The sequence below is a fragment of the Diadema antillarum genome, unplaced genomic scaffold, assembly GCF_040938485.1.
Source record: "Diadema antillarum isolate AM-2024a unplaced genomic scaffold, OU_Dant_1.0 seq00000717_RagTag, whole genome shotgun sequence".
In the NCBI taxonomy this organism is placed as follows: domain Eukaryota; kingdom Metazoa; phylum Echinodermata; class Echinoidea; order Diadematoida; family Diadematidae; genus Diadema; species Diadema antillarum.
In genome coordinates this window covers 1,060,223-1,080,870 of record NW_027271621.1, presented here as the reverse complement: position 1 = coordinate 1,080,870, position 20,648 = coordinate 1,060,223, and the positions used below count along the sequence as shown (strand labels likewise).

The 20,648-nt window shown below is 39.8% G+C and overlaps 1 protein-coding gene across 1 annotated transcript in view; it reads right to left on the bottom strand.

The window, feature by feature from the left end:
* Positions 1-3,352: 3,352 nt before the first annotated feature.
* The window catches only part of LOC139737974 (phosphatidate cytidylyltransferase, mitochondrial-like), a 30,818-nt gene continuing 13,522 nt past the window's right edge, over positions 3,353-20,648 (bottom strand). Inside the window, exons 6-8 of the mRNA XM_071648641.1 lie at positions 19,519-19,678; positions 5,460-5,522; positions 3,353-3,555 (exon numbers count right to left, since the gene is read on the bottom strand). Coding sequence (XP_071504742.1) covers positions 3,482-3,555; positions 5,460-5,522; positions 19,519-19,678 — 297 coding nt within the window. The 3' untranslated portion in view covers positions 3,353-3,481. The remainder of the gene's footprint in view (positions 3,556-5,459; positions 5,523-19,518; positions 19,679-20,648) is intronic.

Genomic DNA, 20,648 nt, shown 5'->3' with positions numbered 1-20,648 from the left:
GGACGTGAGTTTCTCATTAGGATAGATGTGTTCTACGAGAAGCGAGGGATACGTGTGGAGATGCGTGCAATGTAGGAATCGGATCTCCGTCCGCTGGGAAAGTTACTTCTCCCAGAGTCACATGCCACTCAAAGACTTGGTCTTTCTCATCTACCCGTGGTGTGAAAATGTACCACTGGAGTTCATACAGAAGCACACGAACGTGAGTCGTCACAACGCGTGTGCATGGACAAATTTTCTGAGGGAAGTGTGCAGCCAGCATGAAATTGAGCATTTTCGACAGCTTGGGGGGTTCGACGAGGTGGGAAATCCAATTGTGGTAGAAATAGATGAATCTAAGTATTTCCACAGGAAGTCCCACAGGGCGAGTGGAGGGAGGGTCACCGAGTTCTGGGTGCCAACGAAAGAGGATCAAGGAGATCTGTTCTACGAGAAGCGAGGGATACGTGTGGAGATGTCTTCCCAACCTACCTCTGGTGTGAAAATGTTCATACAGAAGCACATCAACATGGGGCATCACACAACGTGTGCTTGGACCAATTTCCTTCGGGAAGTTTGCAGCCAACACGAAATCAAATATTTCAGACAGCTGGGGGATTACAACGAGGAGGGCAATCCCGTTGCAGTCGAAATCAACGAGTCGAAATACTTCCACAGGAAGTACCACCGCGGCAAGTGGAGGGAGGGTCACTGAGTTCTTGGTGCCATTGAAAGAGGATCGGGGGGATGCGTTCTGCAGGAAGTGGAAAGCCGAGACAGGGAGACACTCGAACCCATAGTCAAATAGTGATGCCTGCGCGGCACTCACATTTTGACGGATGAATGGGCTGGGTATATCCTGCCCCACACAATGGATCACAGCGTCTATTTCCACAACGTCGTCATTCACAAACATCAGTTTGTGGACCCCGTGGATTGAATTATCCACATCAACAGCATGGAGGGATTGTGGATGCACGCGAAGCGAAAGCTCTGCAGACAATACGGGACAGAAGAATACAAGCTTTGGAGGATGAGCTGACACTGCTGCACAAGAGGGCAGCCCTCAGTGTTGAGGATATGTTTGGAGCAGACGAAATCCTTTGATTCACGAAGCTTACACTGTGGCAATTACTGTGAAATGCATAGCAGAGTTCTGTTCCCCACTGTTAGGGGGAACTTACATTGTAGCTCATACCATACAAGTTGTAGATGTTACAGCAGTTCATAATCATTATGGTAAAGATGCATCTGAAGCTCTCATTGGATTGCATTCATTCACTGGTTGTGATTCAGTAAGTGCATTTTATGGCAAAGGAAAAACAAAGGTGATGAAGTTAATGCTTTCTGATGAAGATTTTCAATGCATATTCAAAAGTTAGGGTCAGTCTTTTGACGTGCCTCCACAGTTGAGTAAGCTGTGGATAAATCAGCATTCCCTACCACACTACCATCCTTCAAAACTAGGCCCCATACCTTGGCCTTCCCAACTCCCTCCTCATCCCCTACTGTGGGTAAATCTGCATCCCCTACTCCATTACGCTTCAAAACTACAGTGTACGTAAGACCCATACCTTGGCTTCCAAAACTACTTTCACATCCCCTACGTAGGTACGTATGTATACGAGCGCCACATTACAGAGGCCATGAAGAAAAAAAGGATACCAGCATCGCTTGTTATGCTGTCATGCTTTTACACTGCACGAAAGTCGACGAACGCAGCCAAACTGTTGGCTTTGGACTCATCAGTGGTGTCTGCAATTATTGGCGAGTCAACTGTCCCTCTGGCAATACATGTATTGAGTGGTGGTTGTAAATTACATCAGGTTAATAGGGACTAAAGACGCCACTTTTTTGTTTCTGCTGTGTCATTTTGTCCTCTGGTCTAAGAAACGTTTATGCTAGTCGTTAAAGTGACTCTGCACTTGATAGTCCAATAGTTAAGAAAGGTGACCATTACACACACTACAAACATTCCATGAGTATCTAAAAGTGGCAGCAATGTGGCAGCCTCTTTTGAGAATATGATCAGAAGGTTAAAGCAGAATATAAATTGAGTTACTTCATCATCAGCTGTTAGTTTATTAACCAACTGCCATTGTCAGAGCTGTCTTTATTCCTTTTTGGTCAGCTAATTCATTATCTTCATCTGTGTGCAGAAGATTCAAGTTTTTTGTCTTTGTGAGAAAAGATCTAGCAATAGACACTGCCCGTAAATGTATTAATGTGCATTGACATTTCTATCTACAAAGTATCTTTAGTAAAGATTACCACTGTGGAAATTATTTTGAATGTCATTTCAATCGATGTGAAAAAAAAAAAAAATGCTCACTTGAAATGTGAATGAAAATGTGAACAATTTGTTTCCATGTCACATTCTGTCCACCATATTTCAGATCAGAATTTGCTATGTCATAAGAAATATGGATATTCAATATGGTTTCCATCTTGAATATTTCAAAACCCTCAAGGGTGCAAGAGTTATCCAGATTCAGAGTAAGCAACCTTAAAATAGATTAAAGCCCTTTTTTTAATGTTTTACCTTTCATAAGGAAACACATAGGAATTACAGATTTTCGCTGCCATTTTGGGGGCTTTTCTAGCGTTTTTTTGGCGGCCATCTTGAATATCTCACAGCCCTCAAGGACACAAGAGTTGGGCCATCGCGATTCGGATTCAGCAACCTCGAAATCAGAACTATCACTTCTTATTTTTCAATTTCACCAGTGATAACATAATGTATAGGAACTTTAGATTTGGGCGGCCATTTTGGGGCTTTTTTGGTGGCCATATTGAATATCTGAAAATCATCAAGGTTGCAAGAGTTGCATCATCTAGATTCAGATTCAGCAACCTTGAAAGAGGGTAAAATCATATTTTACTTTTTGCTCAATTTTCACCATTCCTGAGGAAATATAAATAGTATAGTGATAGTAAAACAAGATGAACCAACACCATGGGTGAATAACGTGGTCATCGTAGCAAAGAAAAATTCTGACAAAGTGCGCTTATATTTAGACCCAAAACATCTCAATGATGCCATTCGTCGTGCACACTATCCGATAAAAACAGTGGAGGAAGTAGCAGCCAAAATGACGAGTGCTAAATATTTTAGCACACTAGACACCAACTGTGGTCCATTGTTTGAATGGCCATCTACAAGCACTGTTCAATGGCCACCTATTTGTGTACTTGCATACTTTTTGGGAGCAATGAAGTTGGAAAGGCTACCAAGTACATGAAAGTCACATGAGTGAGTCCATACACTTTCTTGACGATGTGTTCATCCATCTTTGGAATGATGTACATTGCATAGGTGATCAAAAAGGAGTTATCACATGCTAATACCAAATGGTCCAAGTGGTGTCCCACATTGAGTACTTCAGGCTATGACATGCGAACTCACAATGACCTCCAACCTGTTAAGTCCTTGATGATACATGTACATGTACGCTTAAGAGGTAAACATGGTAACAACCATCAACCTGTCCAATCCTTAATGCTACCTCAGCTTAGCTCCTCCTTGCTGCATTTTCAACAATTTTTGTCCACTGTACCTCAAGGTCTTGGTGACTCCTAAACAAGAGGCCAAAGTAAAATAAATGCACCATAAAAATAAACAGTGTGGTTACAAGTGATAGTAATACAGTAAACCTCGCATGAGTCGAAGCTCTCGGGACTGACAAAAATGCGTCGACTTAAGTGAAATTCGACTCTCGCGAGAGTCGATTTTTTTTTTTCGACTCACAGTTATGTACATGTATTATAGTACATTTGCATGCATGTGTGTGTGTGTGTGCGTGCGTGTGTGTGTTTGCATTCAAATTTGTCTGTTCTTGAAGATAATGTTCTTATTTTGTTCTAAATTGAACATGGAATTTGTATCAATACTAGTAGTTAAACGTAGTTCTGAGAATGTCTGCGCTAATGTGGCAATGTGCATGTGCTATGTCTATGGGGCAACATAGGTAGCCATCTCTGTCAACCTACCCTGAGACAAACACTCTCCCAGGCCCATCCCACCTCCATTGAACAAAAGTATACAGCCAGCCGGGCACGCACAAACAAGCTCCGCCCACTTGGCCTGTCACTAAAATATTAAAGCAGCGATTGGTTGACCAAGGAGTTCTGGCTTGACATGGATAAAGTACAGTGAAGTATGGATGTGCTGTGTGTATGGATAAAGTATATGGATCGATGTGCTGTGTGTATACATGTATACATGTGTATGTATTTGACATGCGTGCAGAGCGGTACGGTGAGTGTGCATGCTTTCGACTGCAGCAGGCCAGGGACGGGGTTCTGCGACATGCCCATTTTTTTGTTCTCCTCTAAATGTAATGAGAATGCCAGACAAATCTTCTTCGGCTCAAGTGATGTAAACTACGTGTATTTTGTACAAAAGGGACTGAATGTTTTACTTCGACACAGCCGAAATTCGACTCTCGTACTTCGGCTTATCCAAATATTTCTTAGAGAAAATACATAGGGAAAAATCGGGACTTTTTATTTTGCTTCGAGTTAAGTGATTTTCGACTCACTCGACGTCGACTTATCCGAGGTTTACTGTACTACATGATAACATGATAGGTGAAGGGTATGACAACTCAATATGACTTCTATTTACAAGTACAAGCGTAGTTAAATCATTACAATATCACATCAATGACAGACACCTTAAGGTTAAGAAATCAGAAATAATTGTCTTTGTAGTCCAGGGAATAATTTTCCAATTCATATTTGATTAGCAATTTCAGCTGATGAACAATATTTTAAGTGGCATCCTGTACACTTCTATGGAAGAAAATTGCTACACAAAAGTTAGTTTGTATAGCAGTGGTGTTAAAATGCATAGCAAATTGCAATGAGATACCAGGAAAATTATTCCCTATAGTCTTTTGACTGCATGTGAATCTGTTGCAAACAGTTGCACTTTCCGATTCCTTACATCATTTAAAACTACATGTAAAGATACAAGATAAGACATTGTCAAAAGAAAACTGTATAAATAAAAGTGTCATGGTTTTCACAAAAAAAAAAAAAAAAAATAGAGCAATAAGTCATTTTCAGGCATGGTCATCTTTATTTCTCCCAAACTGGTAGGTGTCTGACCTGAACTTCATGTGTCACTTTACCAGAAAGCTTTGTTAATCACTACTTCTTCACCTTAACATCAATCTTTCAAAAGGCACTGGTCATACACGTTGTAAATGTTACCCCACACCATTAAGGCCTGTTTACACTGAGTACGATGGGGGCAATGGGCCAGGTTTTTTGCTATGGTGCGCCCAAAGGAAATGTGTCTGGTTCTGTTTAATACAATATCACTTCCCCGCTAATAATTTTGTTACAAAATTAATCTCCTACTATTGATTTTGTTGCTCTTAATTTTGACATAAGAATAAACATTTTGGGTGATTTTGCACCAAATTACTGATCTTTTTTTTTTCTTTTTTTTTTTAAAGTGCCATTACACTTACCAGCAGTGAAAATGCCCTTTATACTCTGAGACAGACTTGATGTGGCAACAATCCTCTGTACACCTGTGAAAGTAAAAGACAAATCCTGCTGTTATCATGTGTGCGTTTATGGAAAAAGAGAAATAGAAATAAATGGGGCCATATTGAAATATAGCTGTGGGCAAATTACTTAACTGTACTGAGATTAAATCAAGACATATCATAAAAAGATCAAATGCTGTTATGAGTTACTCTTATGTTAATAAAATGTCTTCACCAGGGAGCTCACAATAATAAATGCCTCCATACGGGAGGTCATAGGAAAAGGGAAGAAGGAAAGAAACCAAAAAGACAGAAAAATGTCTCCATGTGGGAGTTTGTATTACAAAACATATATGACAATGAAACATTCTCCATGTGGGAACTCTTGAAATACTTACTAGTATTTTGCATCTCCCAAACATGTACAGTGTATATACAGTACCTGCTGTTATAACAAACCAGCATATTGTAACCACCACCACAATATCTTACCATTACCTACATTCTCACAAGAACATCCAAAACATATTCAAATCATTGAAAAAGATGATTGATTATGTGACAAACACGATGAAATGAAGAATTTCAAGTGAGCATTCTACTCTATATATTATGATGTACGGTCGCAATAACAAGAAAGTAGATAATGATGCTATTCACTTTGGACTATTGATTAGATATGATTTGAGCATTTCCAAATACTGGATATTCAGGGAGTTTGAAATGGTAACATTTTGCACAAGCCATGAAAATGTTATAAGATATTCAACAAACCTCCGTCTAATACCTTGCACAAAAGAGCAAGAAGTTTCTCTTAAAGATAAAATGGAGTTCCTGTTAAGGTGCATTTCACCGAGTGAAACCATGATTCAAAGTATCAGGATATAACTGCTAGTCAGTATGATGCTTAGGGAGCATTATAACTCATGTTTGATTACTAGAACGTCAATTTAGATGAGAACTGCAGTAGTGACTCTCGCAAAATAACGGCTCGTTTAAAACGGAAGGATTTGGTCTCGAGCGCATGATTCACAACGCCCCCTTGCGGTCCCGAGAAGAAAGTCGGTTTTCGGATACTACTGATACTATACTACTTACAGAAGTCTTGAGAGAGCTCTGTGATATACTACTGAAGTGTACTGTACACAAGCGCGACCGCATCCCAGAGGCTACGATCCGCGATCCGTTTATAGCAGAGCAAGCTGTCGACAACTGCGTACATTGTGTGTATAGCCACTGTGTGCGTTTTATGTCCGACGTCCAGTAGTGTACGATCGAATGATACCCCTGTGCGGTGTATGTTGTGTGTACGTATCATGGGGGCATGGATGGGCCAACCGTATACTGTGCACGTGGGTGGCCATGAGCATGCTATCTAGTACCCATATTGTACACATGCCCCACGCGCTTTCCCCACTCTTTGCCTTCCACCAGGGAGGTGAGACCTCCCTGCTTCCACCAAAAAGTCGATACTCTTTGCTAGTCATGCTTCCACCAAAGAGTGGATTCAGTCCACTGAACAATGTAGTCCGTGGCGATATCGTACTGGCTTCCGTTCGCTATGACAATGCCAATCACTGTATTATAAAATGGGTTCAAGAATGTAGCCAATAGGAAGCGCTGAAATGAGACACACCTCCTTCCTTTACTTCAGTACAACTGCACTGCCTGTAATCCTATGGTAGATTGCCGATCGTCTGTGCGCGCGGCGGCTCCTTTGATGAATTGCATGCATACGCGTACGCGCTGTCAATCCTGTAAACAACTTCTAGTTCGGGCTGCCGGCCGGCCGGCCTGTCTTCCCTTGTGCATATATGTGGCGTACGTACGTATACTGTACTATACGTACACTTTGTACAGTACAGTAGACCAAGCGTTATGGGACCGGACGCGTACATGGAGTCACTTTGAAGAGCAAATCCAACGATTTAGCAGGTTAATTCTCACGCCGTTTTCAGAGTATGTTGTCTAGTAGGCCTATATGAGGAGTCTATATCAAGTCTTTAAGGTAAAGGGTGCATGTTCTATGTAAAATAAGTAAGTTTTCATGCGGGTGTCCGGAAACCCAACCCCCCATTATACTTATACACACTGTACTGTATGTGCGGGACTTCCGCGAGTGCGACGTGCGTAAAAGTTTGGGACGAACATCTTCGGACGTCTTGAACCACAAAGGTACGTGAAAAACGCTGAAAAATGATGTTAGTTTTCGAATTTTCGACCCATTTTATAAAACAAATGATGCACAGGATTATTTCGTGGCGTTAGTGTAGGCGTAGCTCACTCTCGGGTATTTACAATGTAGTGCAACATGCACTCGGCTTCGCCTCGTGCATGTTTCACAATTGTAAATACCCTCGAGTGCACTACGCCTACACTAACGCACTCTATCCTGTGCATCATTTGTATACTAGTGGATGGTACATGCGTGGCCATGGCAAGCGAGCTGGCTTCGTTCGTTCGCCCCGTTGCAAGCTACTAACGTATTACACGTATTATGTACTTGGGTACTGTTAGTATTCATACGACCAGCTGCGAGTTGCGTGTTAGTGGACTGTTCTGCAGATCTATATAGAGGCGGTCCGAAATGCATGTTCAATTGCCATGTTTTCATGCTATAATAAACAATAAGATTCTCTCGCCATATTATGTGTTGACAAGAACAGATAAAATAACTGAAACAAACAATCAAAGGTAGCCCTCCCATTTTTCTTGTTTTTGTTATTCTGTCGATAAATGAGCTTCCAAGTAAAAAAAAAAAAAAAAGAGTAAACAATAGTGGGCCTGTACGTTTTGTGAAGGACGTGTTTGTTGTTCGTCGGGTGATTTGTTGACAGGCCATGGACCTAATATAGGCCTACTAGTACAAGGACATTCATCGTACACATTTTTGCACACGCATAATACCTTCCCTACAGGATATACCTGTCCTCTATGAATACCGATCCCTTTTTTTTTTTCCTTCTTTTTTTTTTTGTGCTCTGGAATATGCTACGGAAAAGTGAAATATTGAGATCACAAGTGACAATCATTCTTCCATCATTTCTTTTAAAAACTGCCTGCTTTTCCCTAGCGAAAGTGTTTGCTTTGAGGTATGATTTCCTAACATACACCTCAAGACTGCACATTCACTTCATTTGATTTTTCTGCGTTATTTTCTTCTGCGCATATAGTTTTAGATTTATCGAATCTCCATCTTGTTCTTCTCCCGGCTTGCTTGCGGTGACAATCATGGGATCAAAGCAGTACCCTAAAGCATGCTAAAACTGTCTTTGAGACGCTTTTGAGATGTAGGCCTACAGGTGGCCGTGCATGATTGACACAAAATTTCTCATGATCTCAGGTATTGCTGCTCCTCATCATCTGTATCTATTCAAAGACATTTCTGTCTGAAAAAGGCACATCTGCAAAACAAGACTGAAATGAGGGAAACGATCCTTTTGTTAGTGACGATACATGATCACACAATCAAGTAAAGAAAAAATGCCAAGTAAACCTAAGAAAGAACAACAGCTCTCATGTATTTATTACTGATGATCATCTACACAGCCAAAGTTGCCATGCAGTCGGTAGATGTTGACGCTTCCGCACGTACCACATGCTGTTCATTTCTAATCTTAATTTTTTTATTTAATTTTTTAGTTGCATAGGCCTGATTGTCAGAGAAAGACATAATCCGAAATCGAAAGGATTTTTGTTTTGCCTTTTTTCTGTTTTTTTTTTTTGTACTGATTGTTTGTAATTTTCAAATTAGTGGGGCCTATTGAGATACGTTTTGCGATTGTAGGACATGTTTGTTGTTGGTCAGGTGATTTGTCGAGAGAACTGACAACCAAATTTGCTAATCCTGTTTGTGTTATTGTCGTTTTAGGGTTTTCTTGTTTTTTTTTTTTTTTTTGATTTGTTTGTCCAGCATGGTAGGGCCTACCTGTGTTCTGTGCGTAGTTACTGCGGCCGGCGTGTAATGGCGACAGGGTCTTGTTCAATTTGCCATGGTTTTTACACTATATCATTTATGATGAAAGAAAAGCAATTCTCTCGCCGTAAGTGCTGACAAGCCAAATCAAAAAATCAATAACAATCTTTGCATCGTTTTTGCCAACTCTGTCCATAGCCTAAATGAGCAGTCCAATAAAAAAAAATGCACTAAATATCGTCAACTAAACCTACAGAAGTAAAAACAGCTTGATGATCTACACACGGTCAACGTTGCCATAGTTGACGCTTCAGCCTGTATATGCTGAGCATTTCTTTCTTAATTTCATTCCTTTTCTTCTTCTTTTTTTCTCAGCGTACTTTTACTGATTGTTTTTCAAATTAGTTGGGCCTATATGCGTTTTATGGAAGACGTGTTTAATTGTGTTTTCGTTTTGTTTGGTTTTGTTTTGTCAGGCGATCTGTTGACAGAATAATATTGATGACCACTAATCCTGTTTTGATTACTATTAATATTATTTTGGGTTTTGTTGTTTGAAATCAAAAATTGTCTGCACTTTTTTTTTCCTTTTTTTGGCCGATTATGTCGATAAATCAGCTGTCAAGTAAAAAAAGAAAACAATCGCCGACTAAACCTAACTAAAACATCAACAACAAACCAACAACAACAAAAACAAACCCAGCTCGGTTGTTACTGATGATCGTCTATACACTATACGTTGCCAGAGTTGGTGCAGTACATGACGCTTGGCACGAAGCATTAATTTTATTCAAATTCATGAAATTCTTCCGTCGAGATGTTTTCATTGCAGCTGATTGACAAATTGCCCTACATCGACGTATATCAGTTGCAACGTAGCATTTATGCTTGACATTTTTCCATTTGTCCATTTTTTCTTAGCGTAAATAGCATAGGTCTGAGTGTCAAAGAATTATATGGATTCCGAAAGGTTCGGGTTATTTATTTTGTTGTTGTTGTTTTACAGATTTAGTAGGGCCTATATGCGTTTTGTGCAGAACGCGACAATGTTTTTTGTTTGAGCAGATGATTTGTCGACAGATTGTACAGAAATGCTAATCCTGTTTAGATTATTATTGTTTTCGGGTTTTTGTTTTCGTTTTTGTTTGTTTTTGCTTCATTGCTCCATTCACGTGGTACCTGTGTACTGTGTGCAGTCAAAGAGTGTGTAATGGAACTGTGCTGCAAGATGGTATACATGTAGCGTTCTTCTAGAATAATGTTCAATTGCCATGTTACTGTTCATATGCTTATCGAAGAAAAACACTTCTCTCGACATATGTGCTGTCAGGTCAAGATTTAAACAAAAAAATGAAAGAAATTATTTTTAAAAAAAGTCTTCACAGCCTTTTTTTTTCTTTTGCTCATTCTGACAATGAATGGGCTGTCTAGTCAAAAAGAAAAAAAAATCGCTAACTAACATAATATAGAAAATCCGATTGTTAATGACGATTATTTACATGGTCAACGTTGCCATCAGAGTAGGCATAGGCCTATCATGGATATTGACGCTTGGCATGTAGCATTTTATGCCGGACATTTTTTTCTTATTTTTTTTTTTCGTAGCGTAGTATGCGCAGGCCTGATTGACCAAGAAAGACGTATTCCGAAATGTTATGTTTTCTAGTTGTTTTACTGACTGTTTGTTTTTACAATTAGTAGGGCCTAATATGCGTTTTATGTATAACATGTTTGCTTGTTGTTTGGGCAGGTGATTTGATGGAATTGATTACCACAGTCATGTGCTGGTTTTGTTTGTATTATTTTTTGTTGTTGTTTTTGCTTAGCGGCCAATTTTGTGGAGAGAATTGGCAGAAAAAAATTAATGTGAAGAGGACTGGTTTGTTTGCTTATCAGGTGATTCTGTGAGACAATTTTGTCAACAACAACAACAACAACAAAGCAAATCAAAGACCTCTTCCATCTGTGATTGTGCGACCGTCTTTTCCCTTTTTTCATGATGACAAATGTCATGACAAGAGCATAATCTTATGCAATCTCTTTCACATAACACAATCCCAATGGAGATCGAGGGGGCTTCGTGTTATAGTAAGCTATAATCAGTAGTGATCGAGGTGGCTTCGTGTTCGACCGGTATAACAAGCAACGGTGGACAGCTCTACACGTATGCCATCAGGTATGTATCACACGTATATATATATATATATAAGATATATATATTGCATCCTTTCTTTTTTATTTCTTTCTGGTGCCCCACTCGGGATTAATCGGCTGAATAGGAAAAAAAGGCTCCCCCATGCATTTTTTCCCCTTCAGTTTCTCGTGCCACCAATGCCCCCTCGTTACGGGGTTGTTTCCTTCCTAAAAACAAATATCAAAAATAATATACCCGTGGTCACTGCAGAACCTTGATGATATACATTTTAAAAGAAAAGAGAACTAACTATACCCTATAGGGGGCATGGGGGCAGTTTTCTTTCGTTATAACGAAGTTTCGTTATAACCGAACAAATACAATATTACACAAAAACAAGGAAACCACGCATATAAATTATGATGTTCTGTTTGCTGAATACACTGGAAAGCTATGTAAAATGGAATGGGACCTTTTAAATTTCGTTTGAATATTACAATTAAAAGAGAGCATAAAGTTGTTTGTAATGTCCGAAGGTTCGTCGATCGGAAATTAAAATGATCAGGTTCGTCATTCCAAAGGTTTGTAATTTACTAACTGAGAAAGGATCACTATTCCGAAGATTCGTTGTTGCGAAGGTTTTTTAATCCGAAAATGTAATAAAGTTTGTCATTCCGTGGAAGGTTTGTTAATTTAAAAAAAAAAATGACACAGGTTACGTATTTCGAAGGTTCAGTTTTCTTATAAGACGATTATAAGGTTTGCAATTCCTAAGATTTGTTAGTGGACTTACCTTTTCTTTTCTGGATTAACGAAACGTTTTTTGTTTGTTTGTTTGTTTTTGGGGTTTTTTTTGTTTTGTTGTTGTTTTAGGTTGTTGTTTTTTTAATGTTCCAATTAATGAATGTTTGGAATTCCTATCATTTTCGGACAAACGCACCGTCGTAATAAGAACCATATTTTTATTTTTTTTTCGGAATAACGAATCTTTGGAATAACGCCAAAATGTTCGTGAACAAACACTGTTTCATTTCCGAACTAACGGACATTTAGGTGTATCAGAATCTTTGTGTTTTGTAATAAGGAACCTTACTCAATTTCAGATTATTGTCAGATTGTTTAACAATAATGCAAGTTCTCCTCGAAAACTTGTGCGTGACACACGGATCGAAAACGCAGTATTGTGAAGCATTCGCCCACGCAGAGACGCTATAAATGCTTGTTCCGCTACGTATTTTCGGAAGCGATCCGCATTTCGTTATAACAGAGCACATTTCTTTTGTTTTTCTTTGTCAGTGGCGCTCGGAAAAGACTTCGTTATAACGAAAATTTCGCTATAAACGTGTTCGTTATAAGCGAATCTTTTTAACACAGACTTTAATGGCGAACATTTTGGGAACAGAAGTTTTGCTTCGTTATTACCGTGTTCGTTGTAACGGGAGTGCAATGTATTGCAAATAAGCCATAAACATCACATCTCATTATTATTGTCATAAATTATCAGAGGATTGTAATTTCCTGTGCACATATCGTTATGTATGTTTTTTATATTGTTTTTAACAGATTGAACAACGCTCCGTAAAAACATGACATGCTGTCCCTATATAGCACCAGTAAATGAACGTCACTGGAAACACGTCCTGATGAACTTCAAGATGATGTCAAGTCAAGTCGCATCAATGATCATTGATGTACCGCAAAAAATATGAATAACACATTATCCCTTCCCACACATTGTCATAATAGGAAATTAATCATGGTGACGTTATTTTGTTTTTCTTTAATCCGGAACAACAGAGAAAACGTAAACTTTTCACCTTTGTCACGGCTGAGTGAAATAGGTCAGCTTCTAATTATTTTCAGCATCCAGAAATGTACGGTATGACATTAATTTTGGTGAATGTATGTTACTAAAATTTGTAGATTCTTTGCAAAATGGTAACATCAAGGCGATGGAAATGTCCGACCACTATACCCTTTATACCATTGGCTAATGTTTCTTTTGTGTCCATGAGTATACGTATGTATCAAAGAGAGGTCAGTCTTTATGCTCCACTGACATTAATTCGCTCCGCGAGAATGTGCTCCACAACATCACCCCAACGACATCTGCTCCGTCGACAATGATTGCTCCGCCGACGACTGAACCACCAACACTTGCTCCGGTGATGTTTCCTTCGAAGACACCACAATGAATTGTCCCGCGCCCCGGCGACATTTTACTCCAAGGATACGGCAATAACATTGATCTACCATTAGTTCCACTGGAAATGGCTGCATTTCATTTACCCAAATTCTGCTGGCATGTCCTCATGAACGAGATCCGAAGATATTTTATGACATCTGCTGAACTCAGCTCAATATTGAAATTGTTCTTATAACTCACAATCTCATGTTCGCATTATATCTTGCCACATTCAAAAAATATGCAGGAATTGTTTTGCACAAGACATATACATGTAGTTGTTTCTTGAAATACTTGAGGGGTGCTGCCGATTATTTATAGGCAATTATTAATTCGTTTAAATGTTTTATTGGTTATTTAGAAGGCCTAGCTAGTATACATATGCTACGATTGTTTTGGTTTATAGGTAATGTTTAGGCACTAATCTTCAACATATATCCGAAGAGTGTTCTTCGTAAAATAGCATTGCGTAAGCTTGTGATTCTAATTCATCGGAGTATCAAGCCTTTGTACTTCATTGTCGGATATCACCTTCGGAATAAACATTCTACATCCGGCACTGGTGGATGTTTCAGAAAATTATTGTCAGACGGGAGGGGAAATCTTAAAAGCAAAAATGAACTTAGATGTCATTCTTAGTTTGATATGTTTCCCCTTGGGCAGTGGGAGATATTTGATTGTCTGTTAATAAATGATTCACCGTAAAGTCCCAAGGTAACAATGATACATTTCAACTATAATAACATGGTATTATAACCAAAGGTAAACGTATGGATTGCCCTGCTCGCAACTCGGCATTCATGGTCGTGATGGTCTTCCGAGGAATCCAATTTGACATGAATAATAGAATTGATTGAAACTCCATTTAAAATGAAACTCTTATTATACGCACATAATCTACACATAACGAAATCATAATTATACAAAACAGTATTCGAATACCACCCACGAACAGCCTTCTTCATGTAACATAATCATTTACATTACGTCGGGATACCAGATCACATACATTTTCATAACATCCAGTGCAAAACATAATTATTAATTGCTTTCTTATATAGGAATTACACGATGGTGAGGGTGAGGATATCATCCAAGGTAACAGTATTGCATAGATGCCCCACGATAGGCGAACATGCGTTTATTCTGTTCTTGTTTATTTTGACGTTGTTCATTTCTTTTTCTTTTTCTTTATCGAGCAACGAGAGACAGACCTATACTTCCGAAGTAGGAGCCTTAGTATTGACGGAAGGGGGAATTGGCGGGAAACTAATCTCCCTTTTTGACATCGTTAATTTCTTTGCACGGTATCCATTACTTTGGGGGATAAGTACACGTCATGTATAAGGTTCGTCAATCCGGGTCCCCAAATTCCTGTTCCAGATCCATCTGTTGCTCCGAATATGAAGGCGTTAGTTATAATCCGAACATTTTTATTCTGAAAACGAATTAGGTCCTATACGTGGTACGAAATTTATTTCGTTTCAGGATGAACGAACACCCGTGTTCAAATCAAGGAACCATAAAAATAACGAAAGTGTTTCTCTCTCAGAACAACGAACTTGCAGAGTGACGAACAGTAACATGATTTTCCCTTTTTATAATCAAGCACCTCTGAGTCACCGTCAGAAAAGAAAGAATAATGATAGAGAATCTTCCCCCTTTGGAGGGCAGTGGGATATATTTCAGGAAAGATATAAAGAAAATAGAAAAAATGACATTATTTTACGTCAATTGATTGAAAGAAATGTAGAATCAGGTAACGATTGCAATCCTGCCAGTGGTCTTCCCCGGAGTCTTCGACTTGAGCTCGCTTCGAAACATCCTTTTCATTCCCGCAGGCCCCAGACTGTTTATGACCTCAGCAGGAATGCGCCACCGCGCGGATTTGTGGTTTACCCTCCGCCCTCCCCCCTCCCCCTCCCCCTCCCCCTCCCCCTCCCCCCACCCCTCTTTGCCAAGTCTGTGGCACCTTGCTATCGTGGGATTTTGCTCTTTTCTCTTTTCTCCGCCAACGAAGTGGCCGGAGGCATTGTTTTCGGGGCGTCCGTCCGTCCGTACGTCCGTCCCGTTTTGTTTTTGTCAATATCTCAAGAACCGTCAGGTGGTTTTGCATCAAACTTGGTATGAGGGTATATCCTGGGGGATAATACTTTGTTTGGATTTTAGGGTCACGGGGTCAAAGGTCAAAGGTCACAGGTTATTTTGTGAAAAAAGGTTGAAATTTCATGTTTTTCTCCATATCTCGCAAATGGTTCAAGGTATCTTCATGGAACTTAGTATATATATGAACCGATGGGCAGTGATTATCTAGGGAAGTTGGGGATCATGGGTCAAAGGTCAGGGGTCAAAGTTCAAGGTCAACTCCTCAAAATATCACTACTTTTCTTATATTTATGCAATGCCTGGAGGATTTTTTTAACTTGATGTATGCATGTATAACCCAATATATATTCTGCGGGAAGTTTCGTGCCAAAAGGTGAAAGGTCAAGTGAAAGTGCTAAATTGCACTTCTTCCTCCATATCTCAAAAGTAACTCAAGGTGTTATCATGAAACTTACATATTTATGCATGTTCTACCTAACAGTGATTCTCTTTGGAACTGTGAGGTCAAAGGTCAAAGGCCAGGTTTAGATAATAACATTTTACCATTTGATACTGAATTTATATTTTTTCTCAATACCTTGAAAATTACTCAATGCATAAACTTATAAAAGGGTCAAAAGTCCAGTAAAAATCATCAGTTCCCCCAAATACCTGCACTCTGACGTTTTAATCATTCATCCAATTGATAGTTCTAGGAAAGTGAACATTCAGCACATTTGTGGCAAACCTGTCATTTTAATATCTTGCCAATTGTGTGAAACTGTCATCACACATGGTCAAGACATTGTACTATAGACCTGCATTATTGCGGAGGCATACACCTGTCGCCGTAGCGACATTTTTTATTTTTATTTTTTTTATTTATTTTTTTTTTTAATGAAGATGTTCGCACGCAGTGTCTTTTCCCCGTACCACTGCGCGTTCTGTTTCAATTCGTTTGGGTTGTAGGTGTTTTTTTCCTTGAATTTTCACTATGCCCTATAAACACGTGGAACACGCACCAGCCATACACCACAGGTAGCTCACCGCAATTTTTGCAGCCAAATACTCGACTTTGTCAACACGAAACCCCCTAAAACAATAAAGAGATGATGGAGTACCTTGTATCGATGCATAAACGAAATACCATTGATGGAGAATAAAATATTCTTTAAAAAAAAAATGAAATAGAGTTCAGCCAACATATGAGTTTGTCGTCCCACAAGTTTTACACGTGTTTTTCACAAATTTGATAACACTTATATAGTTAGAACATGCATGTCGCCAATTCTCGAGGATGTCGCACACAATGTTGCAGGCTTCTGTTGTGTCGCACAATATTATTACAGCGACATGCTCATACCCGTGGCTACACTGGCGTCGTAAATAGGTAGTTCATAACTACAATCAAACTGAAGCTTACTAAAGTACTAGTATACCACCCACAAGATCTTGCGATATTCCTCTGAAACTCACAGAACTTGGATTTACTTATGTTACCTCAACCTCGGTATGCGCAGCTTGATTTTCCTCCCTTTGGAGTTGAATGTGGAGGTTTTGTGTTTCTCTGAAGGAAGAAGAGCGTGTTCGAAAGAAAAAAAATAATCCGGTAAGTCCATTTTCCTTGAAAATCGATCGATTAATGATTTACACTGTCAATCTGAATATAATCTGTATGTAAAAATAAAAAATAAAAAACAAACACGTAACTCGGATTATTTTCAGTCTAAAATCATGTTTTGGGGCCAATAGGCCACTTATCATAGGCCTACTATAATGCACCATCTGCATAATGAAAACACCAACGTAACTTTGAAATACAAAAAAAATAAAATAAAATAAATAAATGAATAAATTAGTGCAGGCCGAACTAAAGGCCAAAGAGTGACCTACATATCCTAAGCCCGCCGCACACTATTGGAATACGACTCACGACTATGACTGACCGACTTTGGATTTGAAAAAACAAAACAAAACAAAAAACAACTCGTTTATGCTGAAGCTGCTGTGACTTGTTCAGGATCCAAACTCTGTCAGTCCTATAGTCGTGAGTATGGGATGGGCTTTATTCCATCAAGGAGCTTCAAGCTCTGATTCCATCCTCGACTGTATCATGGAGCTACTGGCACTGTTCTCCACGATTGCGTCATAACGGGGCAGGTTTGTGAAAATGTGTCTTTCCCTCTTCCTCTCTCTCTCTCTCTCTCTCTCTCTCTCCCTGCAATCTGATCACTCCATCTCTGACGTGGTTTCTTCTTCCTCTTTTTTTTGTGAGTCTGACCCGACTCAAGGTCAATAAACGTTCGATCTATTTCTGTACCCGTGTCAAGACAGGTGGACTGGAACACTCCCTGGTGTCAGTGTGCTTGTGAGTAAATGTGTGTGTGTGTGTGCTTGTGAGTAAATGTGTGTGTGTGTGTGTACTGTGTGTGTATGTGAGTGTGTGTATGTGAGTGTGTGTGTGTGTGTGTGTGTGTGTTGCTGTTCCAAACGTAAACCAGCGCGAGCGGGTATTGCATTCATGCATGCATCTGGTCGGGCTGGGAGCTGGTTGAGGTAATGTCTTCCTTCATGTACAGTACTGAATGAATAGAGAGTTCCCGTCTCCCCGGTAAACCACCTCCCTGGTAAAACGATCGACTGCTGAACAGGGCATGCTAAGGCTGCTTACAAGGTAGATGTCATCTATCTCATAGCAAGTCCGCGTGATAGTCTAGCACTGTGGTGGAGCCTCTAAAATCACGAGAGTTTACCAACATATGAATTCAGACAATATTAAAAATATCTAACTACATTAAAATATCATGTAGGAACTACTGTCTTATTTGGCAGCACAGCAAGTCACTTCTCACCACCGCAGTGTTGTCAAGTTGTGTGCGCGTACAATCTGTATGTATAATCCGTGCTTCGCTGCATAACGAGCCTCGATCTAACCAGGGTGGCCGGTGGTGAGTAAAACGCAGCGCCTAGTAGTATACAAAGTATACTGATGCATATCTGATCGCCTCAAAGTTGCCGCAGCTATACTCGTCTTTTTTTCCCCTCCGGCAGGATTGACCACTGTTTATGGTCTTCGTATTTGTTTTTGTTTCCCTCCTGCAATGGCTGTTCTATGTCAAACCCGTCTTCGTGTACCATACTACTAGTCCTAGTCGTACATCCTCGCCTCATGTACCATAATCTGTGATCACGCATTGTCGGCACTGTACATACCGCTCGCATGCATGCACGCATTACCGCATCGCACAAACAGCTTCAGAGGAGTGTTAGCGCTGCGGCACTGCCCAGATAACTGGCGGTCACAGAACTCTACACAAGTTCTGTGCTGGCGATCCGGTTCTCACGAGTTACACGCAGAATGATCGTTGAGGGAGCTATATAAAGATCCGAACGATTCGAACGAGCCGTTAGTATTTATTGACGTTGTACAGCGTCGATAATATCCGAAACCATTATTGCATGATTACTAAGATATGAGAGCACTTTGGGGCGAGTAAGTCTCACTGTGTTGGTTATATGAAAGGTACTTTAACCTGAAACACAAACTAAGACAAGGCAATCTCAGGGAAACTTTGTAAAGGTACCAAAACTTCATATTGTCTTTAACCCACTGCGGACGGACTGGTTGCTTTTACACTCATTTCCCATAGACACCTGCCCCGGTGTTCTTAGGACTGGTCTTCAATGGGTTAAAGAGACCAGACTCTGTGGACATTACCTCTTTGGATGTACTGGGAACCCTCCTTGTCCCTGGCCACCCTTCTCAGGACATCCAGGTGGTCCTCGCTACGGGACCCTGCCAGGCGACACACTTGAAGCTGAAGGTTCCTTGGCAGTGAGCTCATGTGGGAGAAGAGACAAGCTGGACTGCGGTCTTGCTGTGAGTGGGAGAGAAAGATCGTGGGACACGCAATCTTTATACAGAGACTGAGCTATCACTGAGACGTCAGCCACAGCACTCGAAGTGCTTCCAAGACCACTGGATATGTCTTATCTAAATGTTTTCCTAGAATGGCTCCATATGCCTGATTGATACCATTATTTTATTGACCACTGCCAGTCACCTGGAGCAAAACTATTGCAGATTATACAGTGTGTTCTGATGTATAAGTAAAATAGGGCAGACTACCCTATCTGGTTTACACTTTGAGAATCTTTCACATGTATTATTTGTTGTTGTTTTTTCTCATGAATGTGCTCTCTATTTCAGGTCTCGTTCAAGGGACAGAGTGTTGTGCCTCTTCCTAGAAAAGATACCATGACTACAAACAACATGTGATGGCTTTCCTAGACTCGCTGAAACTAGAACCCAAGCCATTTGACTGCCAAGTATTTGCCACTTTGCCGGCTTTCCCAGCTTCACTTTACAAGTCCAGTATCACATACAAATAGCGTACAATCACCACAAAAGTTAATAAAGTCTCTTAAATTGAATAAACAATCAAATATGAGAACCAACACAAAAAAGCAGACAGAGATATGAGGAGAGTATGTAAATGGTAAATTTTATTGAAATCTGTGTGAAATAGAGCATGTTTTTTGTTTGGTAAATACTTCAAGCATAAACATTACTACTATCACAATATGTACCGCAGACAGTACAAGAGATAATAGCGGCATTCAATATTTCTTGCTGTTGTTTTGGTTTATAAATGTAAATTATTTCATATCATACGGTATGTATGTCTACCAGTACACACAGGTACTGTAGCATTATGGTGTACATGTACTGTACAATTGTAATCATATGGAATGTTGAAAATACTGCAATTAATATTGGCCTCTACACTGAACCTGTCTGCAACCACCCCGACTACAACAACCATATATTTCATCCCTTCAGCGGTC